At 51.2% G+C, this 14,430-nt stretch overlaps 1 protein-coding gene across 6 annotated transcripts in view; it reads right to left on the bottom strand.

The window, feature by feature from the left end:
- Nucleotides 1-14,430, bottom strand: part of LOC123761033 (histone-lysine N-methyltransferase ash1) — a 126,984-nt gene that overhangs the window by 9,899 nt on the left and 102,655 nt on the right. For 5 of the 6 annotated variants that reach the window (XM_069339361.1, XM_045746875.2, XM_045746876.2 and 2 more), the window contains exon 7: nucleotides 1,657-1,692. The exons of the other annotated variant lie outside the window; for it this stretch is intronic. In XM_069339361.1, coding sequence (XP_069195462.1) covers nucleotides 1,657-1,692 — 36 coding nt within the window. The remainder of the gene's footprint in view (nucleotides 1-1,656; nucleotides 1,693-14,430) is intronic. 6 annotated transcript variants of the gene reach the window in all.

Genomic DNA, 14,430 nt, shown 5'->3' with positions numbered 1-14,430 from the left:
GTATATATAAATATACAAACTTATGTATGCTACATAAAAGTGTTCGATGTGTCTTTTACATAGTGTCATTAATGTGCATTAACAAAGGTGAAGATATTGTGGGATATAATTATGACTTGAGGTTATCTTGAGGTTATCTTGAGATGATTTCGGGGCTTTTTAGTGTCCCCGCGGCCCGGTCCTCGACCAGGCCTCCACCCCCAGGAAGCAGCCCGTGACAGCTGACTAACACCCAGGTACCTATTTTACTGCTAGGTAACAGGGGCATAGGATCCAAAACATTATTTCAATGATTGCCTTGTGACTTTACATTGCCCCTTTTATGTGTATTTAATGGCTTGATAAGATTTACTATTTCCTATAGTGCATATTTATGGCTATAGATGAAAAGTGAAGCTGTCATTACCATTGCACTAAAAAGTAGTCTTCTGTATAACTAGGCTACAGAGTACTTACTGTATATAATGATTTTGCTTATCAGATGTTTGTACATATATATTTTTACCTATTCGCTTCCCTCCTTTTCTTGTGTACAAGTACTGTGGATAGGCTGAGATGGTGGTCCCTGTACCCCGCTGTCTTAAGAGGTCACGGAAATGTACTACAGTACAGAGGAGTGGGAATAAACTATCAGGGGTAAGCGCCATGATTGATGAAGATTAAGCCACCCAAAAGGTAGCACGGGCATGAATAGCCCGTAAGTGGCGGCCCTTTTGAGCCATTACCAGTATCAATAGATGATACTTGAGATCTGTAGAGGTGCAATTGCACCCTGCGTGACGGGAGATGTCTCCCGTGGTAAGCGCCAAGCCCTTACCACTATATAGCACTTGGAAGGGGTCAGGATAAGGTTTAGGGATGGGACGGGGGGGAAGGAATGGTGCTATTCCTTGCCTCCGCCCATCTAGCCCCAGCACCCCCCCCCCCACCCTACAACCACCCACCTAGCCCCAGCACCCACCCACCCCACAACCACCCACCTAGCCCCAGCACCCACCCACCCCACAACCCCCCCACCTAGCCCCAGCACCCACCCACCCCACAACCCCCCCACCTAGCCCCAGCACCCACCCACCCCACAACCCCCCCATCTAGCCATAAACTGCGCCTGGCAAACTAGTAATCAACAGCCACACCGAAATTTCGCGTCATCGAAAATTTGCCACCAACCACTACAATGGGAGATTCATGCTTCCTGTGGACCCCACCATTAAAAGACCCGCCGCCAGTACCACCCGAAGCACAAGCAGCAACTCCAGTAGCAGTAGCAGTAGCAGCAGAGGACAGAAGAGCAGCAGGAACCCTATTTTCAGTTTCATGACGACAATCATGAAATACATTGAGCACAATGTGAGCAGAGATTATCAGGGGACCAATTAGAGGATTAATCACCTCAGCCAACCTGCTTGGCTCGTGTGTATTTTTCTATTGATTTTGTAAATTACGTGATGGAAAAACTATGAGTTATATTTAATTTTGTATCTATATAAAACAGCCACGAGCGCACATTTCCATATATCTGTTTATTCATTTACGCTGAAAAATATGAGTAATATTCAAATGTGCATCAACTCATATATTCAGACCCGTCACTCAAATCTACTTTCAATATACCAGTTTTGGGCAGCTAGGCTCCCAAACCTGCATCATACTCACCCTCACTTGGGGACACGCAACACATGCTCCACACACCTGCGAAAGGAAACAAATATTTTAAATTAAAAAAAATCATATATGTGACTACATGCTATGTAAATTTACAGCGAACGAAGGAGTATAAGAGAGAGGCAAGACATTGAAAAAAGGCAAGGAAGACGGGAGGGAGTAAAGATTTAAGGAGGAAGATGAGTGAGAGGAAACAACATGAACTCACACACACACACACATGTCAATAAGGAGGTGGCAGAGATCCCACGTATAAAAAAAACATGCCTAACGAAATGTTCAAGAAACGCAGAAGTTTGCAACGAGGCTCGATCTGTGTCATGGGTTACGAAGGTTGAAAGAGCTCGGGTTAACGAGGAAAGATAATAGGATAGAGAAGGGAGGGAGAGAGGGAGGAAGATGATATGATACAAAACACGTAACTATATGCCACGCAGCCACACACAGTTTGGGATATTTTAAGCGGTCATATTAGAATGTTTTATTGAGCTGATTTAGACAAGGGCAGGGCAGGGCAGGGCAGGGCAGGGCAGGGCAGGGCAGGACAGGGCTGGGCAGGGCAGGGCTGGGCAGGGCAGGACAGGGCTGGGCTGGACAGGGCAGGGTAAGGGCAGGGGAGAGAGAACGCTATCAACCCCACACAGCCCCCACAGACACACACACACAGCCAGTCAGCAGTCAGCTTTAAGCAGCACCAACTAACAAATAATGGCAAGCACACCCGCACGCACACTCCCATCACCACCACCCACCAGTCACCCCCTCATTTGTCCCTCCAATACCACCCAACCACACCCATAACCACCACCTCCCCCCCCCTCCCACCCCTCCCAAAAATTTCACCAGGCGAGCCAATCATAAGCATTTGTGCTTAGTAAACATCAAACAACAGAACCCGCCTCCCTCAAATCAAATAAGAACTCAACATGCCACCACCAGGTACTAAACTACCAGAAGACAGAACAAGGTACAAGTGCCAACAGGTAATCAAACACCATCACACACACGGCATCAAATACGACACAGCCTCAGAAGGTGCCACACCAGCACCCACCACCAACACTACCACACCTGACGGCGGTCAGCACAGCCTCCTGGGGCGACCTGTCTCTCTACCACCGACCTGTCCTGCCCTCTGCCTTTTACCGGCCTGCGGGCCGCTCCAAAGCAACACAGCCTAGTGGACCAAACTCTCACACGTCAAGCCTGGCCACGGGCCGGGCTTGGGGAGTAGGAACAACTCCCAGAACCCCATCAACCAGGTAACCACATCTCCCCCCACACACAACCACCATTCAATGATCCTTGCACGAGTCTCTCACTCCTCCAGCCCCCCCTCCCCCCCATCCTCAAGAGACCCTCACCCGCGCCGCAACACACTTGAAATTGAACCTTCCTATCAGCCACACACGATCCCAAGATGACACACTGGCTGAGAGGAGCAACAAGGAAGAAGAAAAGTGGACTGAAAAGTCTGATTGACGCCAGGCACGCGCACATCTTAAGGGGCCTGTGGCTGAGTGGACAGCGCTCGGGACTCGTAATCCTTGGGTTCGAGTAATCCGCCGGGTTCGATCCCCCGGCTGTGGCGGAAACAAATGGGCAGTTTCTTTCACCCTGGTGCCCCCTGTTACCTTGCAGTAAATAGGTACCTGGGAGTTAAGACAGCTGTTACGGACTGTTTTCTGGTGTGTGTGTGTGTGTGTGTGTGTGTGTGTGTGTGTGTGTGTGTGTGTGTGTGTGTGTGTGTGTGTGTGTGTGTGTGTGTGTGTGTGTGTGTGTAAAATCTGTTGATTGATTGACAGTTAAGAAGCGGGCCGAAAGAACCAGAGCTCAACCCCCGCAAGCACAACTAGGTGAATACACACACACACACACACACACACACACACACACACACACACACACACACACACACACACACACACACACACACACACACATTCTATCACACAGCCAAGCACCTAAGCACGCACGAACGAACGCACGTGCGAGTGCGCTTGCGTGAGCGCTTGCACACCCTCCACATAACACGCGCGCACACAAATCCCCCCCCCTCCCCTCCCCCCGTACGGGAGTCGTAGTCCCAAAGACCCGGATTCGATTCCTGGCCGAGGCAGAAACAAATGGCGACAATTTCTTTCACTAGATACCCCTGCTCACCTAGGTTATCTTGAGATGATTTCGGGGCTTAGTGTCCCCGCGGCCCGGTCCCTGACAAGGGGAACACCAACCAAAATTTGCCTCAGATCAGCCACGGGCACATTAAAATATTTGTTCCGTGTCGGGGTAATGAAGTAATACATCTGAGAGTTGCTGGGGGGAAGGCTGAAGGAACGCGGGGACACAAGAGCTGTAGTTCTACCCTAGGAAGCACCATTAGGTAAGCTAGACGAGTATATACCCAAGCACGCGCGCACACACACACACACAGTAGTTAGTAAATGGAATGCACTAGGAAGTGATGTGGTGGAGGCTGACTCCATACACAGTTTCAAATGTAGATATGACAGAGCCCAGTAGGCTCAGCAATCTGAACATCAATTGACTGACGGTTGAGAGGCTGGACCAAAGAGCCAGAGCTCAACCCCCGCAAACACAACTAGGTGAGTACACACAGGTGATAAACCCAGCAGGATAAATAAACAAGTCCAAATGTTTACCATAAAGTAATATTGTAAATGAGAAATGGCTGTTATCACTGATCAACTGGAACAAACCGGAGAGCAGACAGCAACACCCCTAGTGGGTGAAGAGCGCGCTCGGTAGGCGCGTACAGTAGCCCCCAGATAAACACCAGTCATGCAGTATATGCATATAAATACTATGCCAAAAGGAGCTGTAAACTATAAGCACAACGAGAACCAGAGGTTTACATGTGAGGTCACAGAATACAATACAATACAGAGACGAAAGAGAGGGAAGAACAATGAATAATGGAGTGTTATAGCAAGACATAATTTGAGAAACAGGAACTATAGATACAAGTAGGGTGGGAGTCCTTACATCAAACTGTCTAGGTGAACCTAGATTCCGGGAAGATAGCTAGCAGGCCACACCTACACCTGCCCTGAATTAAGAGGCGCTAGTAAAGGAGAAAGAGAGAGAGAGAGAGGAGTGAATACAATAAATTATTAGGATAAGAGAGAGAGGGGAAGGAGGGAGAAGAAGAGGACAAGGTAGGGAGGGTACCCTCCTCCTGGCGCATATTGGACAAGTTTTTACCCAGTGGTGGCCACCACACCTATTAATCCCCAGGTTACATCCCGCTATACTCCCGCCCGCAACGCTTGCTACACACCTGCTCCTCATGCACCACCTGCTCCTGCTCCTGCTGCTACACTTTTTTAACTCCTGCATCACCTTAATCATCTGCTGCTGCTGCTCCTACGTCTATTTTTTCTGCTGCTACTACACCTGTCCATGCTTCTGATCCAGCTATTATAACTACTGCTGATGCTACATCAGTTCTGCTCCTCGTGTTATTGTTCCTGCTACTTTTGCTGCTAATTATGGAATCTGAGTTCTGAGTTGAACAATAGGACATGTGCTCACATTCAGTACTACCTGCTGCTTCTGCTTCTATGCCTTCTGCTACTGCTCCCACACCTGCTCATCAAGACACATGTTGAGCTTTTCATCTACGATCATCACCCACTCTTGCTACAGCTACTCATTTTATACAATAGCCACTACGCAAAAGGTAAGGGGGGTGGGGGCGACAGGTGGCCTCTCACAGGTGGGGTGGGGGAGGGGTGACAGGTGGTGTTATGAGGCGTGTCTGAGTTAGACAGGTGTGAGGGGTGAGGATCCTGGTGCTGGGACGCCAGCCCCCCTCCCCCCGCCCCCTCATTATATCTGCCACCGTCTGCCCTAGAAAATAAACTGAACAACAACAATCGCGTCTCCAGCACCTCTTACCTTGTCCCCTCCCTCCCTCCCTCATCCATCCCCTCTCCCACCCCCTCATCCTCCACCTCACCCTCACACTCCCCCCCCCCACCCCATCCCTCACCCGTTCGGCATGTCTCACCTTTCAACCACTCACACACTTCACTTGTTTTACAAAAGCCGGGTTCTTGATGTATGGGTTCTCGCTCTCTCTTGGGTCATCGACAGTGTTTGTTCTCCTTGTTGTTAATGCTATTATTGGGTTATAATACGCATATATCTTTGTTATTATTAGTTAACATTATTATTGTTGCTGTTATTGCTAATATTATTTACTACCCACTCACGAGACGGGGATCGGGCGCATAATGACTAAACGCTGCTAGTATTACTGAAGCGTCTAGGTCAAGACCGTCTTGAAGGTGGAGGTCAAAGCACTCGGAAATTCTTGAGACAATCACTGGCAACCATTTAATATATATTAAACTCAACGCATCACAAGCTCATCTGTTGTTGAACACCGCAATACGACGTGGGTACTAAGGCAACCGCCACGGTATATGGACCAAGGGGACAAGAGCCCCCAGGAATCTTCAAGAAGTTCACCTTACCTTAAGATGCTTCGCGGGGTTTAGCGTCCCCGCGGCCCGGTCGTCGACCAGGCCGCCTCCTTGACCAGGTAAGCTAAACGTCTTAATTGCAACTAAAGTGTTTCTACAAGACGAAGGTTTCCAACTCATCAAACTGGAGTGGCAGGGTTGTAAGGCTAAGTAAAGGTCTTGCTATGCCAGCATGCTTCACCCGGATCTAAGCAGAGGCGCCTTGGGATTCCTCACCTGTTTTACATGAGGCATAAGCATGCGGGTCACAGACGTCGTTAAGCCCAGACAAGGTCAAGGGTTACTTGACCATTACCTAATTCGAATATAAAGATTCTGGTCACGTGTATAATAAATGTTGGGAGCCACTGTGACACGGGGGTGAACAGCTCCAGGCTCCTGCCTTCCACAACAATGTGACGCATTATGCCTAGCGCCATCCTCACTGTACCTGGCTGGGGAACACCACCACCACGACACCCTGGCTCCACCCTGCCACGGGCTCCACCAACCTGGCACGGGCTCCACCCTGGCACGGGCTCCACCCTGGCACGGGCTCCACCCTGGCACGGGCTCCACCCTGGCACGGGCTCCACCCTGGCACGGGCTCCACCCTGGCACGGGCTCCACCCACCCACGGGCTCCACCCACCCACGGGCTCCACCCACCCACGGGCTCCACCCTGGCACGGGCTCCACCCTGGCACGGGCTCCACCCAGCCACGGGCTCCACCCACCCACGGGCTCCACCCACCCACGGGCTCCACCCACCCACGGGCTCCACCCACCCACGGGCTCCACCCACTTTCCTCCTCACCTTCACCTCATTCCCACCCGCACTGTTTTGGGGTTTACGTAATATATTAGGTACATGTGTTGAGCTTTACGGGCTATTCATGCCCGTGCCACCTCTTGGGTGGCTAAATCTTTACCAATCCATCTAGCTACACCATGCTAACACATCCCCGTCTCCCAGGGCCATGATGCGACAACGAAGGTGTTCAAGTCCTTGAAGAGCAGACTTTCAATCGCAGGCAATTATTCCTCCTGTGTGGGGTTTCTTTTGTTGGTGTACTGGTAGCCAGTTGTAGTACAGCTACGTCTGTTTGTTTAGAGGCCAGCCACTTGTTTATAGTGTTGACACTATGTGTTGACATCACAATCCGTGTTGACACACGGATTGTCTGTGTGTAGTTATTGTTTCCCTAAAACCTACATGCTGCTGCAGTCCGTCCTCTTCATACTTGGACACGGGTCTCAAACGACGCTGAGACAAGCGTGAGAGCGGCGGCCCACTTGTCCCTCACGCTGGGTCCTCTCCACCATTTACTACATGGTTATAAACCCCCGACCCACCCCTCTACTCTTTATACACACACTAACTGGGAAAATTAGTGGGGGAGAGAAGAGCAGGGGGGAGAGAAAAGATGAGGGAAGAGGGGAAGGAAGAGGAGGGAGGAAAGAGGAAGGGAGAGGGAGTGAAGGGAGAGAGAGAGGGAGGGAAGGGAGAGAGAGAGGGAGGGAAGGGAGAGAGAGAGGGAGTGAAGGGAGAGAGAGAGGGAGTGAAGGGAGAGAGGGAGAGAGGGGGGGAAGGGAGAGAGAGGGAGAGAGGGGGGGAAGGGAGAGAGAGAGGGAGGGAAGGGAGAGGAGGGAGGGTGAAGTGAAGGGAGAGGTATTCAGCAGGCCGCGACCCACCAAACTAAGCCCTCCACCTAACCTAATAGAGTGCACTAGCCCTAAAAATAAAACGCTGGTGTACTGGTCATATGAATTGCTCCTAATATTTAGCACCTCAATGGCCTGACATTCCATGTAGACCAGTGGACCAGTAGACCAGTGGGTATACAGCTGTAGCTGGCCAGGGTCTTGATGGCCACTCGACAAGGATGTAGCGAGTAATGCATCTCTTCGGTGTAAAGAAGATGGAGATGACGTGGGCCTGCGGGCCGCTCCATGCAACAGCCTGGTGGACCAATCTCTCACAAGTCAAGCCTGGCCTCGGGCCGGGCTTGGGGAGAGTAGAACTCCCAAACCCCCCATCAATCAGGTATGAAGCAGATGCTTTCACACATGTTTTAATGTTCTGTTTAGGGGTCTTTATTTATTATATATTTATTTTTATTTTATATATTAATTTAGTTATTTTTAAGAGAGTGGGCGGGCTGGGTTTTCAAGATCTAAGATCGAGGATCTTAGGCCACCAGCTACGGGATCTTTCAAGCAGTGGGTCTTTTTAACACCGCCATAGCAGCGTGTGGCTACGAGTGGCTACACCGCCATAGCAGCATGTACAACACTCCCCAATAGGAAGAAAACCCGCTGGGTTATTCATCCTGTCACTTGTACCCAGACACAGCTGGTGCTTAACTGTCTTAAGTCAACAGCTTAACAAACAAGATGATTAACATTTGTCAACCTTTAAAATCTTACTTTGTGCTAAGGCTTTGAAATCGCCACAGTTTTTCTAAGGCCTTTTTTTTAATTATGTCCATTAAGTAAATTGTTAGACCTGTTCTACTGATCTTCAGTCCAAGTAGTCTGCCTCGGACTAGGCAAAGTCAGAGGCAAATATGTGTGAAGGATCTTGGGTGAGGGAGAAGGTGAGGGAGAGAGTGAGGGAGAAGGTGAGGGAGAAGGTAAGGGAGAGGGTGAGGGAGAGGGTGAGGGAGGGAGGCGGTGAGGGAGAGGGAGGAGGGGGGGGGGGAGGCTGTGAGCGGCCCTGGGAGAGGACAGTCATGTCAGCCGAGGCAGTGATGCCCTGGTTTACTTTATGTCACGCCCCAGATAACCCATCACACACGCGCGCCTAAACTTACACCCCCTCCACCATACCCACACACACTCACTCTCCCACCACACACCCACCACCCACCTTCACCACACACACACCCACCCACCTTCACCACACACCCACCCACCTTCACCACACACCCACCCACCTTCACCACACCCACTCACCCACCACCCACCTTCACCACTCACCCACCACCCACCTTCACCACACACCCACCCACCACTCATCAAACTTACACTGCACAGTTCCAATAATGGAGAATCGGATAAGCGAAGAGCCCGTCGACAAGAGCATAAACAACACTGTACAGTATAACAACATGGCCAAAAGAGCTAAAGTGGTTTTAACGCGAAAGTGGAAGCTATCCCCCCCCCCTTTCCAGGCACGCCCCCCCCCCCCTCCGTCCAGCCACCACAAGCATGAGCGCAGGCGGTTGTCATGGAAATTAGCAATGTGGCGGGTGAGGGGAAAGGTGGGGGGGGGGAGGGGGGTTGTGGTGAAATGGAGAGCAGGCAGGGCAAAGGGGGGGAGGGCAAGAGAAGGGGGGCGGGGTAGGCAGACTGACAAGCGTCTAGTGCATCGGCAATCAGAGCGCCTGGTGAGGGGGAGGGGGGGGAGGAAGGCACATTTGAACGGCTCCCTCCAACTTTTTCCAATCAATGCACTATGTACCGGGGTCGGCGGGGCGGCCGGCGGTAGCAGCAGTGTGCCTGACCCAGGCTCACCCCGCGTCAACGCCAACCACTCCGGCAAAACACCCCACACAAGAAACATTACCTCCCTTGAATGCCAGCATAATTCCATGTGGCACACGTCCACATGGCCTAACCTAATTCCACGTGGCGGGCACACGTCAAGGTCACTGCTCCACACAGCAGCAGCACAATGATACAGGCGACTCCGTAAACCAAACAATAACATTACAATCACTAGTGCGGTAGCGCAAGCATCAGGTTAAGGAATAATCTAGTACTTACAGTTATGTTTAGGAAGTGAGGCTGCTGCCCAGAGGACCACACACACCAGCTTTACTCTCTCGGCCACAACTGCTCGAGAGCGCCTCGGAACGCTCACATACTACCTCACCAATACAGTGGTATGCGTTACCCCTTAAAGGTAACACCTGTTGTCTTACTGAAGGAAATAAGGGAAGGCAGGCAAGCAACCGGGAAGGCGGGCAAGCAACCGAGAATGCAGGCAAGCAACCGGCAAGGCAGGCAAGCAACCGGGAAGGCAGGCAAGCAACCGGGAAGGCAGGCAAGCAACCGGGAAGGCAGGCAAGCAACCGGCAAGGCAGTCAAGCAACCGGCAAGGCAGGCAAGCAACCGGGAAGGCAGGAAGGCCACCGGGAAAGCTATAACTCAGGTAAACAAGCATAGGTGCAGGTAATCAAACAATTATACAAGCAGATAAGTCAGTCAGGCAAGCAAGCCAGCCAAGCAGGCAGACAGACTGGCACATAAGAAGGCAGCCAGCAAACAAGCAAGTGACAACTTTCACATTGAGCAGAGGGAGGGGGAACTCGCCCACGAAAATAAACATGTCCCAAATCCCACAGCTTCTCCCTCCACCACAGCCGTGACCACCACCCACCACAGCCGTGACCACCACCCACCACCACAGCCGTGACTACAGCCACATGGTTGTGTGATGAAGACTGGTGGTGGTGGTGGTGAGTAACGAAAGCAACATACAGTGCCGTCACCACCACCTCCGCCCCACCAAGACAGCAGCACTCGCTACAGATCTCTTCCTTCTGAGTATGGTGGGGTGTTGCAAGTCTCCAGCCGTCGGAGGTGTTTGCCAACTCCTCCAAGAATCCATATTCAAACTTGACCTCCATCGCCGCTCGTTACACCCCTCGGCAACAGCATTCAACCCCCCTCTACCAACACCACTAGGGGCAAGTAGCACGCCCAGCAGCAATAAAAGGCGCAGAAGTAGCAACAGGAGCAACCAGAGTAACAACAGGAGCAGGAACACCCGCAATACAAGAGCCGCAGCAACAGCAGCGAACTGAGTAAGCGTAGGTGTGTGGCGTCACCAGCGTCAGAGAAGCGGCCTCGATTTCCCTGGCAAGTGTGGGCCCAGATCAATGCAAAGGTGAGTGTGGTTGTGTGATGATGATGATGGTGGTGTCCGCTCCTCCACCTGTCACTACCTCCATCTCCTCCATCACTATCTTCAAACACTAAGAAGGTTAGGTTAGGTTGTGGTTTTCTATTCAGCTTTTCAGGTAAACTCAAATATTCACAATTTGACAGTACGGTTTAATACTAAGTGAAAATAAGTACAATTCCTGACTGCTATAAATAGTACATAATTGCACTTACTTGTGCTGTTACATTTACCTCCCCAATTTTTGGAGGACGGGCTGCTTTGTCATATAACACTTTGAAACTACTGACGGTTTTGGCCTCCACCACTTCTTTAACTCACTTAACTTGTTCCAACCGTCTACCACTCTGCGAAAGTGATTTTTCTTATATTTCTTCGGCATCTGTGTGTGTACTTGCCCTAATTGTGCTTGCGGGGGTTGAGCTCTGGCTCTTTGGTCTGTGTCAACCACTTGGGCTGGACGGTAGAGCGACGGTCTCGCTTCATGTAGGTTGGCGTTCAATCCCCGACCGTCCAAGTGGTTAACCACCATTCCTTCCCCTCGTCCCATCCCAAATCCTAATCCTGACCCCTTCCCAGTGCAATATAGTCATAATGGCTTGGCGCTTTCCCCCCCCCCCCTCATAGTTCCCTTCCCATAGTTTGATCTGTGTGTGGGGGGGGGGGGGGGGAAGGGTGCGCGTCCGTGGAGTCCATGGATGCCAGGATACCATTCCACTGCCCCAATACAGTCACAGAAAAAGAACAAACAAGCACAGTACAACAAAAATGTTGCCCCCGGGCCCCACACACACACTGCCACAAGAACCCGAGTCAAATGATTGCCCATTTTGTGTTGACTTTGATGAGATTACGATCCGAAGAGACTAAGTGCAGATAGTGAGGTTCATAATTACTTCTTGACCAGACCACACACTAGAAGTTGAAGGGACGATGACGTTTCGGTCCGTCCTGGACCATTCTCAAATCGACTTGAGAATGGTCGACTTGAGAATGGTCCAGGACGGACCGAAAGGTCGTCGTCCCTTCAACTTCTAGTGTGTGGTCTGGTCAACATACTTCAGCCACGTTATTGTGACTCATCGCCTGCATAATTACTTCTTGTCCGAGTAGATCAGGTCAAGAGCCTCTCTCGTAGCGTTAGTTCTCCCTCGGTTTAACCCGTCACACACACTCCAGTGAGCTCTCTCTAGAGCTTACTGGTACTAGAGCTAGTAGAGCTCACTACTCCTGGATTAACCTATTCCCGACAGCTCTTCTAGTGTAACAAAAATCATGTTATCATCCACCAAAAATATTGAAGGTTAACTATTTTTCAGCGAGTATCAATGAATGGAAGAAGGTGCAACCTCCTCCAGAAGGAGCAAACAGGAGGTCGACCAGGAGGCCTGGTCGACAACCGGGCCGCGGGGACGCTAAGCCCCGGAAGCACCTCAAGGTAACCTCAAGGTAAGGTAGTGGGATGTGTGAGTAGAAGGGGGAGGGGGAATTAAGGGGTGTGATTAAGTGGACAAGTGCCGTAGGAGCTTACCTGTCCCCCCCCCCCACCCCCAACCCCTTCCGCCCATACAGGGTGAGAGGTGTAGGGGAGGTGGGGGGGTTAATAAGTGGCAGGTGCAATATTGAGGAGCGGGCCTGCTCAAGGTACACCATACAGACACCAACCACTATCGACCCCCCGACAAGCGGTATATACGCCCCGCGCATGTGGTTATAACGTTTGGCGACTGGCCCCTGCCTAGCTTACTGACGAGTAGTGGGGCCCTGTCGACGGCCACGACCCGCCGATAACACCCACCTCCAACCATAACAAATAATTGAACTTCAGGCGTATGACCATAATGGGACCTGACTGACCACTGTCCATCCTGCTGCCTGGGGTTGACCCCTCGCCCGTGGAAGAGCAGCTGTGAGGGGCCAGGGGGAGCGTGAGGGAGGTGTGGGTGTGGGGGGTGGTGTGGGCGTGGGGGGCGTCCAGGCCCAGACTCTCCAGGAGCGCCCCCCCCCACGCCCTGGCCAGCGACAGTGACCCGGGAACCCCCCGAGGTGAGTCAACCACTCATGGGGTGGGTCTTCCCGCCTCTTACTCACACTTTTCTTATTCAGGTTTCTGACCGTGTTTACAGTGTTAATAGTTGGCTTGTAAAAGTATTTAGTAATATAACTTTAAATCTAGAGTACTACTAATCCTCACCACAGACGTTCTTTAAACAAAAAACTTGTGTAGATATACACTTAGATGTTAATTTACAGCATACACACACACACAATTGTGTGTGTGTGTACTCACTTAGTTGTACTCACCTAGTTGTGCTTGCGAGGGTTGAGCTCTGCTCTTTCGCTTTCCTCTCAACTGTTAATCAATCAACTGTTACTAACTACTAATTTTTTTCTCTCTCCAGAGACACACACACACAGGAAGCAGCCCGTAACAGCTGTCTAACTCTCAGGTACTTATTTACTGCTAGGCAACAGGAGCATCAGGGTGAAAGAAACTGCCCAATTGTCTCGGCCGGCGTCGGGAATCGAACCCGGGCCACAGGATTACCAGTCCTGCGCGCTGTCCACTCAGCTACTAGACCCCTGCCGTGGTGTGCGTGCGTGCGTGTGTGCGCGCGTGTGTGTGTGTGTGTGTGTGTGTGTGTGTGTGTGTGTGTGTGCGTGCGTGTGCGTGTGTGTGTGTGTGCGCGTGCGTGCGTGCGTGCGTGCGTGCGTAAACCGCATATTTGGTCACAATTTTTACTATCAAATTTTGTACAACAATCATCATACCATCCAATCTAATCAAGTAAACAAAAATGATAATTATCACTGATGCGAACAATAACCCTGAACAGTTTGAGTCAAATGACGTAATAAGAGAACAGTTGTGACCTGGTCTGGGACAACGCTTACAACCCCCCTTCCCTCCCCCCCGGGGGGTGAATTGTCAATCATTTACGCTGGAGTGAATGTTAGAGAGATCTACCTCCGCATCACTTCTGTCTCTTAGACGAGGTGGGGGGGATTAGACAGGGTGGGGAGGGGGATTAGACAGGGTGGGGGGGATTAGACAGGGTGGGGAGGGGGATTAGACAGGGTGGGGGGGATTAGACAGGGTGGGGAGGGGGATTAGACGGGGGGGGGGATTAGATGGTGGGGAGGGGGATTAGACAGGGTGGGGAGGGGGTTTAGACAGGGTATGGGGAGGGGGATTAGACGGGGTAGGGGAAGGGGAAGTCACACGGGGGGGGGGGGGGGGGAGATACATCGACTTGAGAATGGTCCAGGACGGACCGAAACGTCGTCGTCCCTTCACTTTCTAGTGTGGTCTGGTCAACACAGTTCTATCATAACTACTAGACAACCTTCAATAACAAATAAA

The sequence above is a fragment of the Procambarus clarkii genome, chromosome 41, assembly GCF_040958095.1.
Source record: "Procambarus clarkii isolate CNS0578487 chromosome 41, FALCON_Pclarkii_2.0, whole genome shotgun sequence".
Lineage (NCBI taxonomy): Eukaryota > Metazoa > Arthropoda > Malacostraca > Decapoda > Cambaridae > Procambarus > Procambarus clarkii.
This window is presented reverse-complemented; position numbering and strand designations above follow the sequence as displayed.